We start from the raw sequence: 15,199 nt of genomic DNA, 5'->3' as shown, positions 1-15,199 counted from the left end.
AATTAATTTAGCCAAAAGAAATAAACAAACTGAAAACAGTTAATATTATAATAAAATGTTTTATGTATTTTTTATCGTTGAATTATCTGAGTTTCTTTTTTCAACCATGTAATTGCTCTCTGATCACCTAATTTCTCTAACAGCGGCGTTAAAGTTTGTAAACATTTGGAATGATATTCGTTTAAATAATCAATCTGAAAATAATGTTTAATTTATTATTATAAATAATTATTTCATTGTTATATTTCTTACCTCTTTATCAGTGAGCAAATCAATTACCAACATTTTAGTTTGTATTGGACACAAAGTAACAGTTTCAAATTGTAAAAATGGCCTTTGAGGCATTTTGTAATCTGTTATTGAATCTTTTACCAACACAATATCTTCAAGACGAATACCAAAATCTTTCTCATAATATCCTGGTTCTGAAAAATGAATTGAATCAATATCACATGCAGTTTAAAATTAATAAAATATTACCATTTGATAAAAACATTCCTGATTGCAAACCAGGATCATTAGGAATTTCTCTCCAAGATATTCCCATTGGTCCTTCATGAACATTTAAGTAGGAGCCAATACCATGTCCAGTACCATGCATATAGTCTAAGCCAACATCCCATAAAAATCTACGAGCATATGAGTCCAAACAATTGCCCTAAAACAAAATACACATAGCAATAAAAATGATTCTTAAAACATAAATTTATAATTATACTAGGATTTTGTGAGGAAATTTGCTCATGGCTAAATTTGCTTGGCCTTTAAAAACTCTTGTGAAACATTCTTTCTGATAGTTGGATGGTGTTCCAAAATGTAAAGTTCGAGTTACATCAGTTGTACCATCCCTATTTAAGTAATGCTTAATTTAAAGGCTAGTAATAGTATGGAAATAATAAGGTAATTGATAAAATACGAACAAAAATTGACCGCCTGAATCACACAAATACATTTCATCAACGCTTAATTTTCTATCAGTTTCTGGAGTGGGAGCATAATGAATAATTCCACTATTTGGTCCAGATGAAGAAATTGTTTCAAAACTAAGACTTACAAAATCTTCTTGTAAACTAATGAAATTAATAAGCTATTAGAAATTATTTACACTAGTATTTATTTAAAGAAAAATAATTTTTTAAACATGAAAACTACCTTCTAAATGATAACAATTTTTCAGCCGCCGATATTTCTGTTAAATTTCCTTGCGATATGTTTTCTTCTAACCAAGCAAAATATGAACATAATGCAGCACCATCTTTGATATGAGCATTTTTAAGACCTTTAGATTATAATAAATAAAATTAGTTTTAAATATAAAAATTAAACGTTTTCAATTTACCATTAATTTCTACAGAGTTTTTAATAGCTTTCATTAGAGGAATCGGAGTTGGTTTTGAAATACGATTAGATTTTGGTACCATGTTGACCAAGTTGTAACTAGATTTAGCTGATACCCAAACATTTCCAGTCTTGCAACTGTCTGATGCCAACTAAAACAAAAAAGGTATAAGTCAATATCTATCATATTTATTCAACTAACTTAACTGGTTTCAAAATAAAAACTCATCAAAAAGTCAATAAAACTACGATTTCTGATGTCTTATTATTCTATTATTTATTAAAAGTGATTGGAACCATTCGATAAAATCAAAATCACATTATGCACAAATAAGATCATATTTATAAACACATATACTTCCATACAAACTAAATCTGTAGAAATATCTAAAAGAAATGTTTGCTTACCAAAAAATATACCTATACACTAATATTTAATGAGTTTGGGAAAAAATTAATTAAAATCAGTATTTTCATTGAAATAATAAATTTTTTTTCAAGTTTGACTCTTAATTTAAATAAGGATAGACACTGTTTCATTGTCACTTATAATGCTTTAACCATGATATATATATATATATATACATATATTTTATACAATTTTTGGAAAGCTCACTAAAAAACTGAATGTTTACACTCAATGTATAGAAAATGAATTCCTTCATGTTCAAATTTGGTACACTTTTTTTAAGAATTCCATTCAAACAATGCTCTTATAAATCTATATTAAATATACTCACAATGTCACTGAAAAATGAATGTAGTTTTTCATATGGTTGTATTATGACGGATAAGTTTTCACTTTTAAAATGTTCAGAAACAGCAATAGATAGTTTTTTATCATCAACAAATAAATGTACATCTGTGTGTGTAACAATTACATATGAATAAAATACAGGATTGTATATAATGTCAGATCCTCTTAAGTTTAATAACCCTATTCACAAATACAAAAATATCAAAGTTAGTATGGAGATTCATAATTAGCTACATAGATACACATGATAACTAATATTAATTATTTTTAATATATTAGTCATCAAATTTATAAAAAATAAATACTAATAATGTAATTATTCACACTTACATGCAATTTCATCGAGAGCAGTTATTAACAGTATAGTAGCATTTTTTTCATTCATTTTCTGTCGAACTTCTTCTACTTTTTCTCCACACTTTTTACCTATATAAGATAGATAATTGTTAATAACTTAGTTATTAGGTTCATTAGTATCTAGAACTTTGTCAATCCACAATACCAGAAAATTTAATGTTCAGTGGTTTAACAAGATTTGATGGAGTAGCTGGGCGGTCTGACCACATGCGATCTATGAGATTGGTGTCTAACGCAACTAAATTAATGCCTTTATGCTTTATTTCTTTATTAATTCTTCGCCATTCACTGTAAGTTATAAGATCTGCATCAACTCCAATTCTAGAGCCAGATTTCATATTTTTAGTAAGCCATTCTGATAAAGTTGGTGTTTCTGGCAGGCCTAAAATAAAAATAAATAATAATAATTTTTTATTTCAATAATTATTATTTGAACGACTTAAAAAATTATTTATTATTGTTATATGTATTATAAATTATAATACACTTTTAAGTAAAGAATAAAAAAAAAAAATTAAGATTGTAAGTAAGCTAACTGATTTTTTTTTTTTTTAATTTTAACGCAATTATAACTTAGCATACATATTTCAATCTTGACCCATAATCGATATGAGATTCTACAAAAAACTTTACTCTTCTCAGATATTTGAAAAACGAAAGAAAAATATAGTTACGTTTATTTGAATTGAATGCTTTTAATACATAAAATTACATTAAATTACAAATTTTATAAAATTAAATAAAATAAATCATTTATTATTATTAAAATTTATAGTGTTGTAACATATATATATATTTTAAATCAAATTTACACTTTTTAAATTATTAATTTTTTGTTATTTGTTTTTATATATTAATTAATAGTTAATTATTGTAGTTCTGTAAAACATTTAATAGTTTGTTATATATAGGAAGTACCCATTTTCATTTGAGTCCAATTCTCATCTAATTGCTGTTCAGCTTGAATAAAATATCGACCATCTATCCATAACAAAGCTTCAGTTTGAGTGATAAGAGCAACACCAGCTGAACCTGTGAAACCAGTAATAAAAGCTCGACGCTGATCACATGCAGAAATATATTCATTCTGAAAAAATTAAATAATAATAAAATTATAATTAACAATCATAAAAATAAAGGCTTACTTGGTGAGCATCTTCTGAAAAAACAATATAGCCGTGAATAGGTTCTCCTAAATATTTTAACTTCATCAAGTCACGGAGTCTTGACAAAAGAGGTCCAGTATTGCGGATAGCCATAATGCTATAATTATTGAAAAAAATAAATAATATATTATACATTTGTATAGTATTATAATATATATGTAGTAATTTTGCAAAATTTTCTTCTAATGGCTTACTAAAAAAAGGTCATTTTATTTCTAATTTAAGGGAAGGGAGCATGAGATTTTTGGAAATGTACAAGGGGGGAATGGAATAAAAAAGGTTGGAAACCCTGATTTAAGAGATGTAGCAAAGATCAGTGAGTGAGTGGTATTTGATTTTTATATACATAGATTTGAAATTGATTAATGATACAATATAAAATAATTTTTATAGATTACTATAATTATCAATATTATTTGAAATTTGTCTATTTTTTTTAAACTACATCACAAATAAAAGTTGATGAAAAATGCTATTTTTTAAATTATAGTATTTTAAAATTTACATGATGTGGATATGAATTTTTATGTTTCAAAAATTTAGATTTCCAATAAAAATTGGAAAAAAATGTCGATTTTCAAATTGTATGAAAATTGCCATTTTCAAAATATTTTGTAAATTAGCTACATACTAGGTATTTTTTTTTTTTTAAACTAATTATAAATAATAAAACAATTTAAAATTTAAAATAATAATAACTTAATAAGGTTTTCAAATCAATAGTTTCAAGAAATACTTTTGAGAAGAAAAAACAGAAAAATAGTAGCTAACAGCTACTTTTTTGTAAAAAAAAAAAAAAAGTTAAAAAAATATTTCTTGGGAATTTTTTCTGGGAACCATTAAGTACATGTTCCTAGAAGACTGATATGAAATACAAAAATATGCAGGTCTTATAGCTCTACATTCTCTACACTGTTAAATTCATCATCAACTTAAAAGTACCATAAAATTGAAACTAAGAATAATTCCTGACTTCACCATGATTTCTTACATAAAAAACTATAGAAATAAACAAAAAAAAATGTAGATATTCCATAAACTAGGAGTATACTGAAATCATATGCTCTTAAATGATGAAGTATACATTTTATAAAGAGAAAAAATAAAATAAAATTCTTGATGAGTTAATATTTTATTTATATTCTATTATGTTTGATTTAGTAAAAAAGTTAAAATATAATATGATATTACATTATTATTACATATATTATTTATTACAATCATGATGAATGTATGTTCTACGACAATTATAAACAAAGGGAAATCTAGAAGGGAAGGGGTCAGATCAACTAACTCACAGCTAATATTTGTTGACAAAGTTGACTTCTTCCAGACTTCTTATATTAGTGTACAGACTATAGGTTAAGTACTAGAGAAAATGCCCCAGTTGTCATCTCCCTCCAAATTATGCCACTCATTTAATAGTTTAAATTCAATGATAATTATGAATACACTTAAAAACACAAATTATATAATGATACTGTTTTTTTGTTACAAGGTATACATTTAAAATCCAGTTTCAGCCTTAATAAGTGGCTTCTTAAATAGCCTGATCCACAGTTTCCTTACAATGGATCCGCCCCTAATTATTGAAAAGGTATAATTTTTAACTTATTTTAAACAAAAATGGTATATAGACACATCAAAATCAATACTAGTTGAATACCTATATAATTATGATATCAATTGACAACTAACGTAAATATGGACATAAGTATATCAATAAAAAACCTTGGAATGTTACATGTTTGGGGACATAAATATTGTGTTAATGATCTTGACTAAGTATCACTTTGAGAAACATGTAACACAATATTAACAAAAACTGGTTGGTTTGACAAATCTATATTAGATTACATACCTTCTAATATCGGTGACGAAGTCCTAAAGTAAAGAAAATTACAGTACCTACAATGAAATCAATAATATTTTTTGCTATGGGGAATTTGGGATTAGAATGATAAAATGTAGAGAGGTTTAGACATCAGATAACAAATTAATTGTAAGCTATAAAAAAAAACATATAATAAATGCAAACGTAATGTTATCAAACTATTGTCATAATCTATTATCACATGTGTTATCATTCAGTGCCAACCATACGCATAATGTGGAGGTCTAATTAGATACATACCAACATCAGTCCACATACCAGAACCGACCGAGTGCATACCACAATGATGACAACACTGCAATAACAATTTAGATAAAAACAATTTTTTCTCTTATTTCAACAGTGTTTTGTTTAGAAACGTTAAATCTAAAACGAAAACAATGTTTCAATTAAAAACCTATACAGTATAGGTCATCGCAGGTGGTCTTAGTACTTGAGAACCGGCGCTACTCAATTCTAGGATACAGGTAATTAATACGTTTTTGGTCAAATTTCAAAGTGTTTCAATGAGGTTATCCGCTTATGGTACATAATATACAATCGAATTGATTACAAGATGTGCCATAGCTCATAGGCACTGCGTTTACGTGCGCGAGTGTATATGTATATGTTTCGTGTGTATATGATTGTGTGTAATTTTTTTTTTCACTGTATTTAAGTGGGAACGAAATTGGCCTTCATAATATTCCGATGTAATTATTATATATCCGTCGTTCTTAAATTATCATAGTAATTCATGAACGCGTTGTTATTGAGTTGTAATTATGATTAGCTGTGTCGATTTCATATTTAGTAATATTTGAAGAGGTGTCGATTCATTGTTGTGATAAAGATAATTTGAAGACAATGGCCGAGATCAAAAGTAACAACAGCCAACAGCAACCAATCGTTAAAATTGGTCATTATATACTTGGACAGACACTGGGTGTCGGTACGTTTGGTAAAGTAAAAATTGGTGAACATCAGCTTACCAAACATAAAGTGGCTGTTAAAATACTCAATCGACAGAAGATCAAAAGTCTGGATGTAGTTGGAAAGATACGACGAGAAATACAAAATCTTAAACTTTTCCGTCATCCTCACATCATCAAACTTTACCAAGTTATCAGTACACCTACTGACATATTTATGATAATGGAGTATGTATCTGGTGGAGAACTATTTGATTACATTGTGAAACATGGTAAACTTAAAGAATTTGAAGCTCGTCGTTTTTTTCAGCAAATTATATCAGGTGTTGACTATTGTCATAGGCATATGATTGTACATAGAGATTTAAAACCGGAAAACTTATTATTAGATCATAATCTCCATGTTAAAATTGCTGATTTCGGCTTATCCAACATGATGATGGATGGAGAATTTTTACGAACAAGTTGTGGCTCACCTAACTATGCTGCTCCTGAAGTCATCTCAGGGAAATTGTATGCTGGACCTGAAGTAGATATTTGGTCATGTGGTGTTATTTTATATGCATTGTTATGTGGTTCTTTGCCATTTGATGACGAACATGTGCCAACTCTATTCAGAAAAATAAAATCTGGTATCTTTCCAATACCAGATTATTTGAATAAATCAGTTGTTAGTTTACTATGTCATATGTTGCAAGTTGATCCAATGAAAAGGGCTTCTATTGATGATATTAAAAAACATGAATGGTTTCAGCACGAACTACCTGCATATCTTTTTCCTTCTCCGGTTGATCGAGATTCTTCTGTGATTGATACTGATGCTGTTAATGAAGTTTGTGAAAAATTTAGTGTGAAAGAATCTGAAGTTCACAATGCTTTATTGAGTGGTGATCCACATGATCAACTAGGCATTGCATATCATTTAATTATTGATAATAAACGAATTGCTGATGAAGCAGCAAAAGCAGAGTTACAAGATTTTTATATTGCTAGTAGTCCACCTCCAACCATTGGAAGTCCAGATGTTTCAGCTTCAACTGCAGGCGCTAAACCACACCCTGAAAGAATAATGTCTCAGAGAGAACGAGCTCAATCTATAGATCAAAGTGCCCGTGGATCACCAATGAAAAGAGCTAAGTGGCATTTAGGTATAAGGTCTCAAAGTAGACCTACAGATATTATGAATGAAGTTTATAGAGCCATGAAAGCTCTTAATTTTCAGTGGAAAGTAATAAATCCTTACCATATTCAAGTAAGACATATGAATCAAAAAACTGATAGTTATACCATGATTTCGTTGCAACTGTATCAAGTGGATTATAAAAGTTATTTATTGGATTTTAAGAGTTTAACTAATGATCAATTAGAAAATGTAAATTTATCTACACCAGCTTTAGAAATTGAAAATCAATCACCAAGACAAGAAGTTGCAGTACAACCACAAAAAAAATGTGCAGGACATCATACTATGGAGTTTTTTGAAATGTGTGCTGCTCTTATTACTCAACTTGCCCATTGATTAATTTATAAAAATATTAATATTATTAATGTAAGTTTATATATAATAAATTGATTAGGTCACAAGTATTGTACAACCTTAAATCTTAGTATCTACAGTATATTTGCTTTTTATTTGTAATTATATTCTTAACATTATCTGTTATTATTCTGATATAGAAACATGATTATACTTACAATATTACATTTTTATTTTAATAATATTAAGTATCATTGAATGTAAATTTTTAAAAATATGTCAAAAGATTATAAATGTTAGATAGTATTGAACATCTCTTATATAAATATATATACAGTGAATATTTAGTGTATGTGTTAAATGTTCTTATATTGTAAATTTGTCATGTACTTTATTTGTAATACAATTATATAAATATTGTGTAATTTTATTAAATTGTTTGTCTTTTTTGTATTTCTTATACTCCATTTAAGAATCTATCTGTTTTAAATATAAATTAAACATTAATGATCTATACTAAATAGTGATTCCTTAATATTTTCCACTAATCATAGTATCTATTAATATATTTTGAAATCAGTTTAATTTTTCTGCAAAATAATGTTTAGTTATTTAATTTTCTAAAATGGAAATACTATTGATAGTTAAAAAAAGTCTTATTGAAGCTCCTTTAATTACAGTTAACCTACAAATTTTTTACCCCCAATATACAATGTATAACATTGTGGAGTTTTCCGTTAAATTATGATTAATATTAATAGTTGTGGAATTTGTATTTTAAGATGTCGAAAATTATGAAAAATATTTCTTTTGATATATTTCAACAAATGTATGTTAACATAAATTAATTAAAAATTACAAAATATTAAGTTACATTATTTTTTTATGACAGGTAAATTTAATAAATTTACCTTTTTGTATATATATATGTATTAAAGTAAATATATTTTAATCTTAAAATAAAATCAAACATTTTAAACTGTAATAAAATGTAAAAATATTTTCCAAGACCAATATGTGTTAATGCATTACTTAAAAATATACTAGCATTTTTAATCAATTTATACCTCATGTTCTTAACAAAAAAATGATTATATTGTGAATACTGTTTTAATAATAAATTCAAAGTTGAATTGTAACATACTGTGTACATTACTGTGTATTATTTTAAGTTATAGTCAACACTTGTAAATTGATAAGCTCAAACTCACTTTAACGTGTAATACCATAGTTTATTTTTTGGTATATTGTTACTTATAAAAAAAACCAATTCAAATAAATTGAATTTTTTACAAAAATTCTCATTTTTTTATTAAAAAAAGTTTAATATAAATTTTAGGTTTTAAAAAAAGTTTATAAATAAGGAAATTAGAAATATATTTAATTAATAGAAAAACATCCAAAATATGTAAAATTCAATTAAACATCTATAAAGTCTACGAATTGGTGTTTTATTTTATGCATAAATATGATCTATTGATAAAAAAATAAATGTATCATAAGTTACATTTCAATCATTATGAATGGAAATATTTATTTTATTTATTCATAAATTGATTATATTAGTAGTGAGTTGTGATTTATGTATACTATTTAATGTTAATAATTTTAAGTATATTTTTGAGATAACTGGGATATCTAATCTAGTAGGGATATCTATGTTTTAAATAGCTTAAAATCCATTGAATATATAATTTTTATAATGTTTTTTGTTTATTATTGAAAATTTAATATCAGCTTGATATGATATTTTTTTCTATCAAATTTAATGAAACTGAACTTAAATGTTATCAATTTGTTTCAATGCTATGTAATAATTATATTATGGTTAAGTTTAAAAAAAATATTCAAAAATGTATATTGTATATTAATTGTAATGTCTAAATTCTATTATCAATTTTGTTGGTTTAATAGAAATTTTATGTAAAAGTAATTTGTTTCATTTATATGTGGTTAATAACAATATTATTAGTTTAAAATTTTATATATAATAATATTTTTTATATATTGTAATATTATATTTTTAATTTTTTATAATTTAATGTTTAGGATGCCTACCGTTGATGTACCTGAAATCCGTGTAAAAACGGCTTTCAATGGGTAAGTTAATATAATATATTTTTAATAATAAAATACTTTTTAACTTTTAATATATACGTATATGTATATATATATTTTAGGGAAGTTATGATAACATACATAGATCCAAGAATAACATTTGATCAATTAAAGTATGAAATGCGGGTAATTTGTCGATTTTCACCAGATCAAGAATTTACTATGAAATGGGTAGATGAAGAAGGTAATTCAATTATTTTATGATAATTTTATTTTTATTTATCCGATTTAAAATACTCAAATATGTTACCACATAGGCAGTTTGATATTTTTCGATTGTTGGTTCAAGCATAGTTAATACCACTTACCCACCTACCAAAAAATCATATAAGGTACAAAACTTTACCTAATTTCTATTAAGTTACCAATTTACTTACCACTGCCAGTTGCCAAGAACATGTACCCAGCTATTAAAATTACATCATGACATCCGCCCCCAAACTGTTTGGTAGTTCAATGAACTACAAAATTCATGATCAAGCCGCCTCTGTGTCACCATTATAAATTGAATAGGCACTAATGATATGACTGATTTAATTAAAATTATTGATACATTGTATTTATTATTAAATATTGTTTTAACTTTCTAATTTTATTATAACATCACTGTCCTTGATATTTTTCTTAAATAATACAAGACACTAATTCAATTATACTTTAATTTATGAATGAATTAATGAATTAAAAAGAGCATTTGTTAACATTACAATGATTTATATATGAAGCTTTTAATACTTAAAATTTAATTTAATATTTTTAATAATTTTATATTTTTTCATCGGGCTCATGCCTATCAAATAAATAAATAAATATGGTTTTACAATTTTTTCTGTTTTATTAATATTTAATAATATATTAAATCATGTATATATTATAATTGTGTTTTACTTTAGGTGCTTGTTTATTGACTTTTATTAACATTTAAAATATAATTGGATTATATTTCTTTTACTAAGGAATAGATATTACTATTAATATCTCAGTGAAATAAAAAAAATATTTAAAAATAATTATCAGCAAATATGTAATATTTGTTGATAAAAGAATCAATTACCTACAATTTTAATAAATCTAATAAAAGAATTTAAAATGTTCAAACCATAAATGTAAACTTCTATAATTCTACTATACAGTCAAATATTTAAAACAACTTGAAATTCATGATACCCCTAAAAAATTATTATTATTTTATTCATGTGGTCTTAATAATTTTGGATGTTAAAATAATAAATTTAAATTAAAAAGCCAATAAACTAGCCGTCATTAGTCACATTTATTTATTGACTGACAATCTAATAGTGTATGTTTATTAATATCTTTTTGTCTATTATTTTATTATATTTTAATGAATACATTGAATTTAATTTATTTATTACAGGATTGTGAGTTAGTATTATTTGGACACAAATAACTTTTCATTTATTCCAGATATTAAAAAAACATTATTAAAAAATTTTAATTACTTTAACAGAATATCCACAATTTTTTTTTATTATCATATGATGAAACATTGCTTATTTAAAAATGTAAGCTTTTGATTCATATTAGAGTTTAATAATAAATTGGTTTTAAATGATAACATTTATTAACAAGAACAGTATCTATGATTAATCTGTTGTAATTTTTTTCTTAAATCTTAATTTCTATATTTAAAATATAAATAATTAAAATTATTTATAGTTCTACTTACTTTTTCTTAGTTACAATTCTAAAAAACAATAATTTTAATGTATTTATGTTTAATAATAAGTCAAATAATATGACCTTAAATAATAGAGTTTTAATTGTTTTCCCAATTAATTTGTTGTGCTGTACAGTGGCAAAGATTAATTTATCCTTTTAAATATTGAGAAACATATCAATCATGTCCATAATAAAATTAATTTACCACCAACCAAGCCATCCTGTAACAACGATTTTCATAGTCGGTTTTATGTATAAAAAATATTATATAGTTATATTGCTATAAATACTTTCATTCATTCAATTTGAATTTCTGGCATTTAATTTTTCTTTGTTATTTTTTTGTATTTAATCTACATTTGGTTATAAAAATTTGTTGTAATATGTCCAATTGGAGAAAATCAAATTAAATATTTCAAATTAGCTCTGCATAATTATTAAAAATAAATCTTTATACTGGTAGAAAAAGTAAATATCGGTAATATGAAATTATATCCCAGAGATGAGCAACTGAAGGCCCGCTTACTTTTTATCTGGCCCATCCTATATTTTCAAATAATTTCACAACATTTTTGTATTTATTAGTATTTAATTTTATCATGTTTATTGTAAAATGTAGATATTATATTTTGTTGTGGTATTGAACTCTAGCTAAATTATTAGATATCTAAATCTAAATCTAAATATATTTCTATATCAACATAACTAAGTAAGCTATAGGTATTAGACTCTTAATTTATTGCATTGATTCAGTCGTAAAATCAAATTAATTAAAATAAATGCTAAGTATCAATTTTAATTTTAATTTTTGCTTTCTTTTTATTATGGACCATCAGATTTTTAAAGTTCTAAAAATTGGCCCTCTAGTTACTTTGAGTTTCCCATCTCAGTTATATTGTATTATATACCAATTTATCAATTATATATTACTTAAATATTTTTTTTACATAATTTAAAAAAAAAATAAACATTTAATCATTAATTATGTTATCCAGTATTTCAAAATACTATCAATTGGTTATAAAATATTTTCACTGGGCGACATTCGTGTCTCCTTGTTAACTAGTTTAAAAAATGGACTGAAAGAGATTGGCAAGTTTCTGAAATTTGCAAGGCGGTCATATTACCATCCAGCTTCATGGTAGAGTCTCGTTATATGCACTAAAAAGCTCAGGATGTCATGACAAATAGTCGTCAATATTGCCGACCTAATATGTTGATTACGTTCATATGTAACATTAAATAGATTGAAATATTCTTCTTTGCATTTAGGGATAAATGCTTGAAGACAATCATAATGTATAATAGCTCGAGGTTTTCTCTAGAAAGTAAAAAATCATTCATCTCTTGATTAAAATTTCAAATATCAACCTCAGTTGATATTACATGTTTATATTAAAGTGGCAAATCGAGATCTGTCATACATGCATATCATTCATTGGATATATAAATCAAAATCATGCTTGCTAATATTGTCAATGCCATGATCGCAGAGATTCTTGATATTCTTGAACATAACCCTCTCATTCACAATATGTACTGTAAATTCTATATTATATATACTATAATTCACGATACATCTAGTAATTTGAACAAAAACTAAACATGTCTACCTAACGGTTCGTACAGTAAACGATGTTTACGTCCACTTTCCAAGGACCACAAATTACAGAAAACTGATATTCCTAGTTTCGAAAACTTGGTACTCAAAGAAATCTCCATCTGCTGGCGTTTTTATTGTTGAAATTAATGAAATAAAGATCGATAATTGATGGGTAGTAGTGCCGTATACTTCTATTTTGTCCCGTATTTTCATAGAAAAATATAGTACTATGCATCTCTGTGAAGTTTATAAAGTATAATAAATGTACGCAAATAAATATAACAAAACAAAGTTTGGTTTAAAGGATAAGTAGGATGAGGCAGTGGCGTAAACTGGGTGGTTCAAATGTGGCACTTGCAACACCACATCTAAAATGTGATGTTGCAAAAATATGTTTTTGCACCACCAGAAAATCATTGAAATTTGTATACCTAAAATATTATTTTCAAGAACCAAGGAAATCAGCACACTAAAAACAAAATTTGATTGTTTTTTTTTTTTATTAATATTATAATAATAAAGGCTTTAATGCTAAAATAATTAAAAATTTATTTGTTATTTAAAGAAATATATAGTTTATTGGGAAGAATTTTATTTAGGAAATTGGAAAACTTTTTGTTTTGGAAATTATAAATTGAGAATATGCTTCTGCACCACTAGAAATTGGATCTAATTTACGCCACTGGGATGAGGTATTTAAGTTTCAATCAAAAATATAATTCTGAAACTGCTTGGCGAATACTATGCGTCTCATCCACGAGAAATTTCTTTCTCTTCATCTAAAGAAAAGTTTACAACTGATAATGCTCCAAATAACATTCACAATGCCACTATCACTACATTAAGGATTTTTTGAAATTTTTAAAATTGATTCTTTTGCAAAAGCGATTATGTATCGTGATCAATATATATGGAAAAACAACAAGTTTAGCCGAAGAAAACAAGTAAAGAATGTTCTTAAACATTCAGTAGTCAAAACAAAATCAAGTGCTGCGTAGAGTCTATACTGTGCACCCTAAAAATACCGAATGTTGTTACTTGTGATTCCTCCTTCACGAAACATGGGGATCGACTTTCTTTGATAATTTCAGAAAGGCGTTATGAGTAGTCATCCAATTTATCTGTCCGTCTACCGAGCCCTGAAGTTATTTGAAAATCAAACCTCGGTCTTCGACATATAATACCAAAAAAGATACGCTTAATCAGGAGCAAGAATGATAATACTCACAAGAATAATCAACATTTTAACAATGGAATTTTATATATACATATATATTTAACTAAAACTACCACACTAACTAATTTTTCATTGTACATTAAAAACTACTATTCTTATTCATTTGAAATTTTAAGGGTCGAAACATTTTTGGGCTTCGGGCCGGATGGTATATATTTTTTTCATTTTTTGGTTATTTAGGAAAATAGGAAAATGTTTGTTTAATATATTAATTTTAATATTTATCGATTGGGGTGGATTAATTAATATAGGTAGTGTATATATAAATATCATTAAAAAATAATTAGAAGAATATACGATGATTTTCCACATTTATAAAATAGTAATTTCTCTTATTTAAAATAATAATCACGACGAAGTCAAATAATGCAGTTATAATATAATAAATCGAAGTATGATTTAAGTACCCATATTAATTCATAGTTTAAATCATTATTTACTTTTACTGAGAACAGTCATTTTTATGTTTATTTTTTACACAATTATACATAGTATTAATATTTTACACGTTATTAATTTTTATTGTAATTGATAGATTGATAAATATTGAATAATTACAAAATTACTAACACTAACATTTTTAAGTGTTTTTGTTGTCATAAAAATTGACATTATTATATAATTTTTACAATTTAGGTAGGTATTTTAGTATTTTACC

General features: G+C 25.4%; 3 protein-coding genes across 3 annotated transcripts in view; 2 read left to right on the top strand and 1 right to left on the bottom strand.

Moving 5' to 3' along the window:
* On the bottom strand, positions 1 to 5,652 carry LOC112689638 (xaa-Pro aminopeptidase ApepP-like). Its single transcript, XM_025563443.1, has 13 exons — positions 5,480 to 5,652; positions 3,598 to 3,715; positions 3,371 to 3,539; positions 2,598 to 2,834; positions 2,426 to 2,521; positions 2,079 to 2,275; positions 1,340 to 1,490; positions 1,153 to 1,279; positions 921 to 1,070; positions 719 to 848; positions 481 to 658; positions 253 to 425; positions 1 to 194 (listed from the first exon to the last, which is right to left on the bottom strand). Exons 2-13 carry the CDS (start codon positions 3,709 to 3,711, stop codon positions 72 to 74), a joined length of 1,845 nt encoding a protein of 614 aa, XP_025419228.1. The 5' UTR covers positions 3,712 to 3,715; positions 5,480 to 5,652; the 3' UTR covers positions 1 to 71.
* A 146-nt stretch (positions 5,653 to 5,798) lies between these two features.
* Positions 5,799 to 15,199, top strand: part of LOC112689637 (atypical protein kinase C) — a 28,164-nt gene continuing 18,763 nt past the window's right edge. Inside the window, exons 1-3 of the mRNA XM_025563442.1 lie at positions 5,799 to 5,979; positions 9,950 to 10,000; positions 10,081 to 10,202. Of these exons, the coding sequence (XP_025419227.1) occupies positions 9,951 to 10,000; positions 10,081 to 10,202 (172 nt within the window). The 5' untranslated portion in view covers positions 5,799 to 5,979; position 9,950. The remainder of the gene's footprint in view (positions 5,980 to 9,949; positions 10,001 to 10,080; positions 10,203 to 15,199) is intronic.
* On the top strand, positions 5,989 to 8,068 carry LOC112689639 (5'-AMP-activated protein kinase catalytic subunit alpha-2). The gene has a single exon (XM_025563444.1). It carries the CDS (start codon positions 6,359 to 6,361, stop codon positions 7,940 to 7,942), a length of 1,584 nt encoding a protein of 527 aa, XP_025419229.1. The 5' UTR covers positions 5,989 to 6,358; the 3' UTR covers positions 7,943 to 8,068.

Source organism: Sipha flava, unplaced genomic scaffold (assembly GCF_003268045.1).
Source record: "Sipha flava isolate LNK unplaced genomic scaffold, YSA_version1 45_pilon_pilon, whole genome shotgun sequence".
NCBI classification, from domain to species: domain Eukaryota; kingdom Metazoa; phylum Arthropoda; class Insecta; order Hemiptera; family Aphididae; genus Sipha; species Sipha flava.
This window is presented reverse-complemented; position numbering and strand designations above follow the sequence as displayed.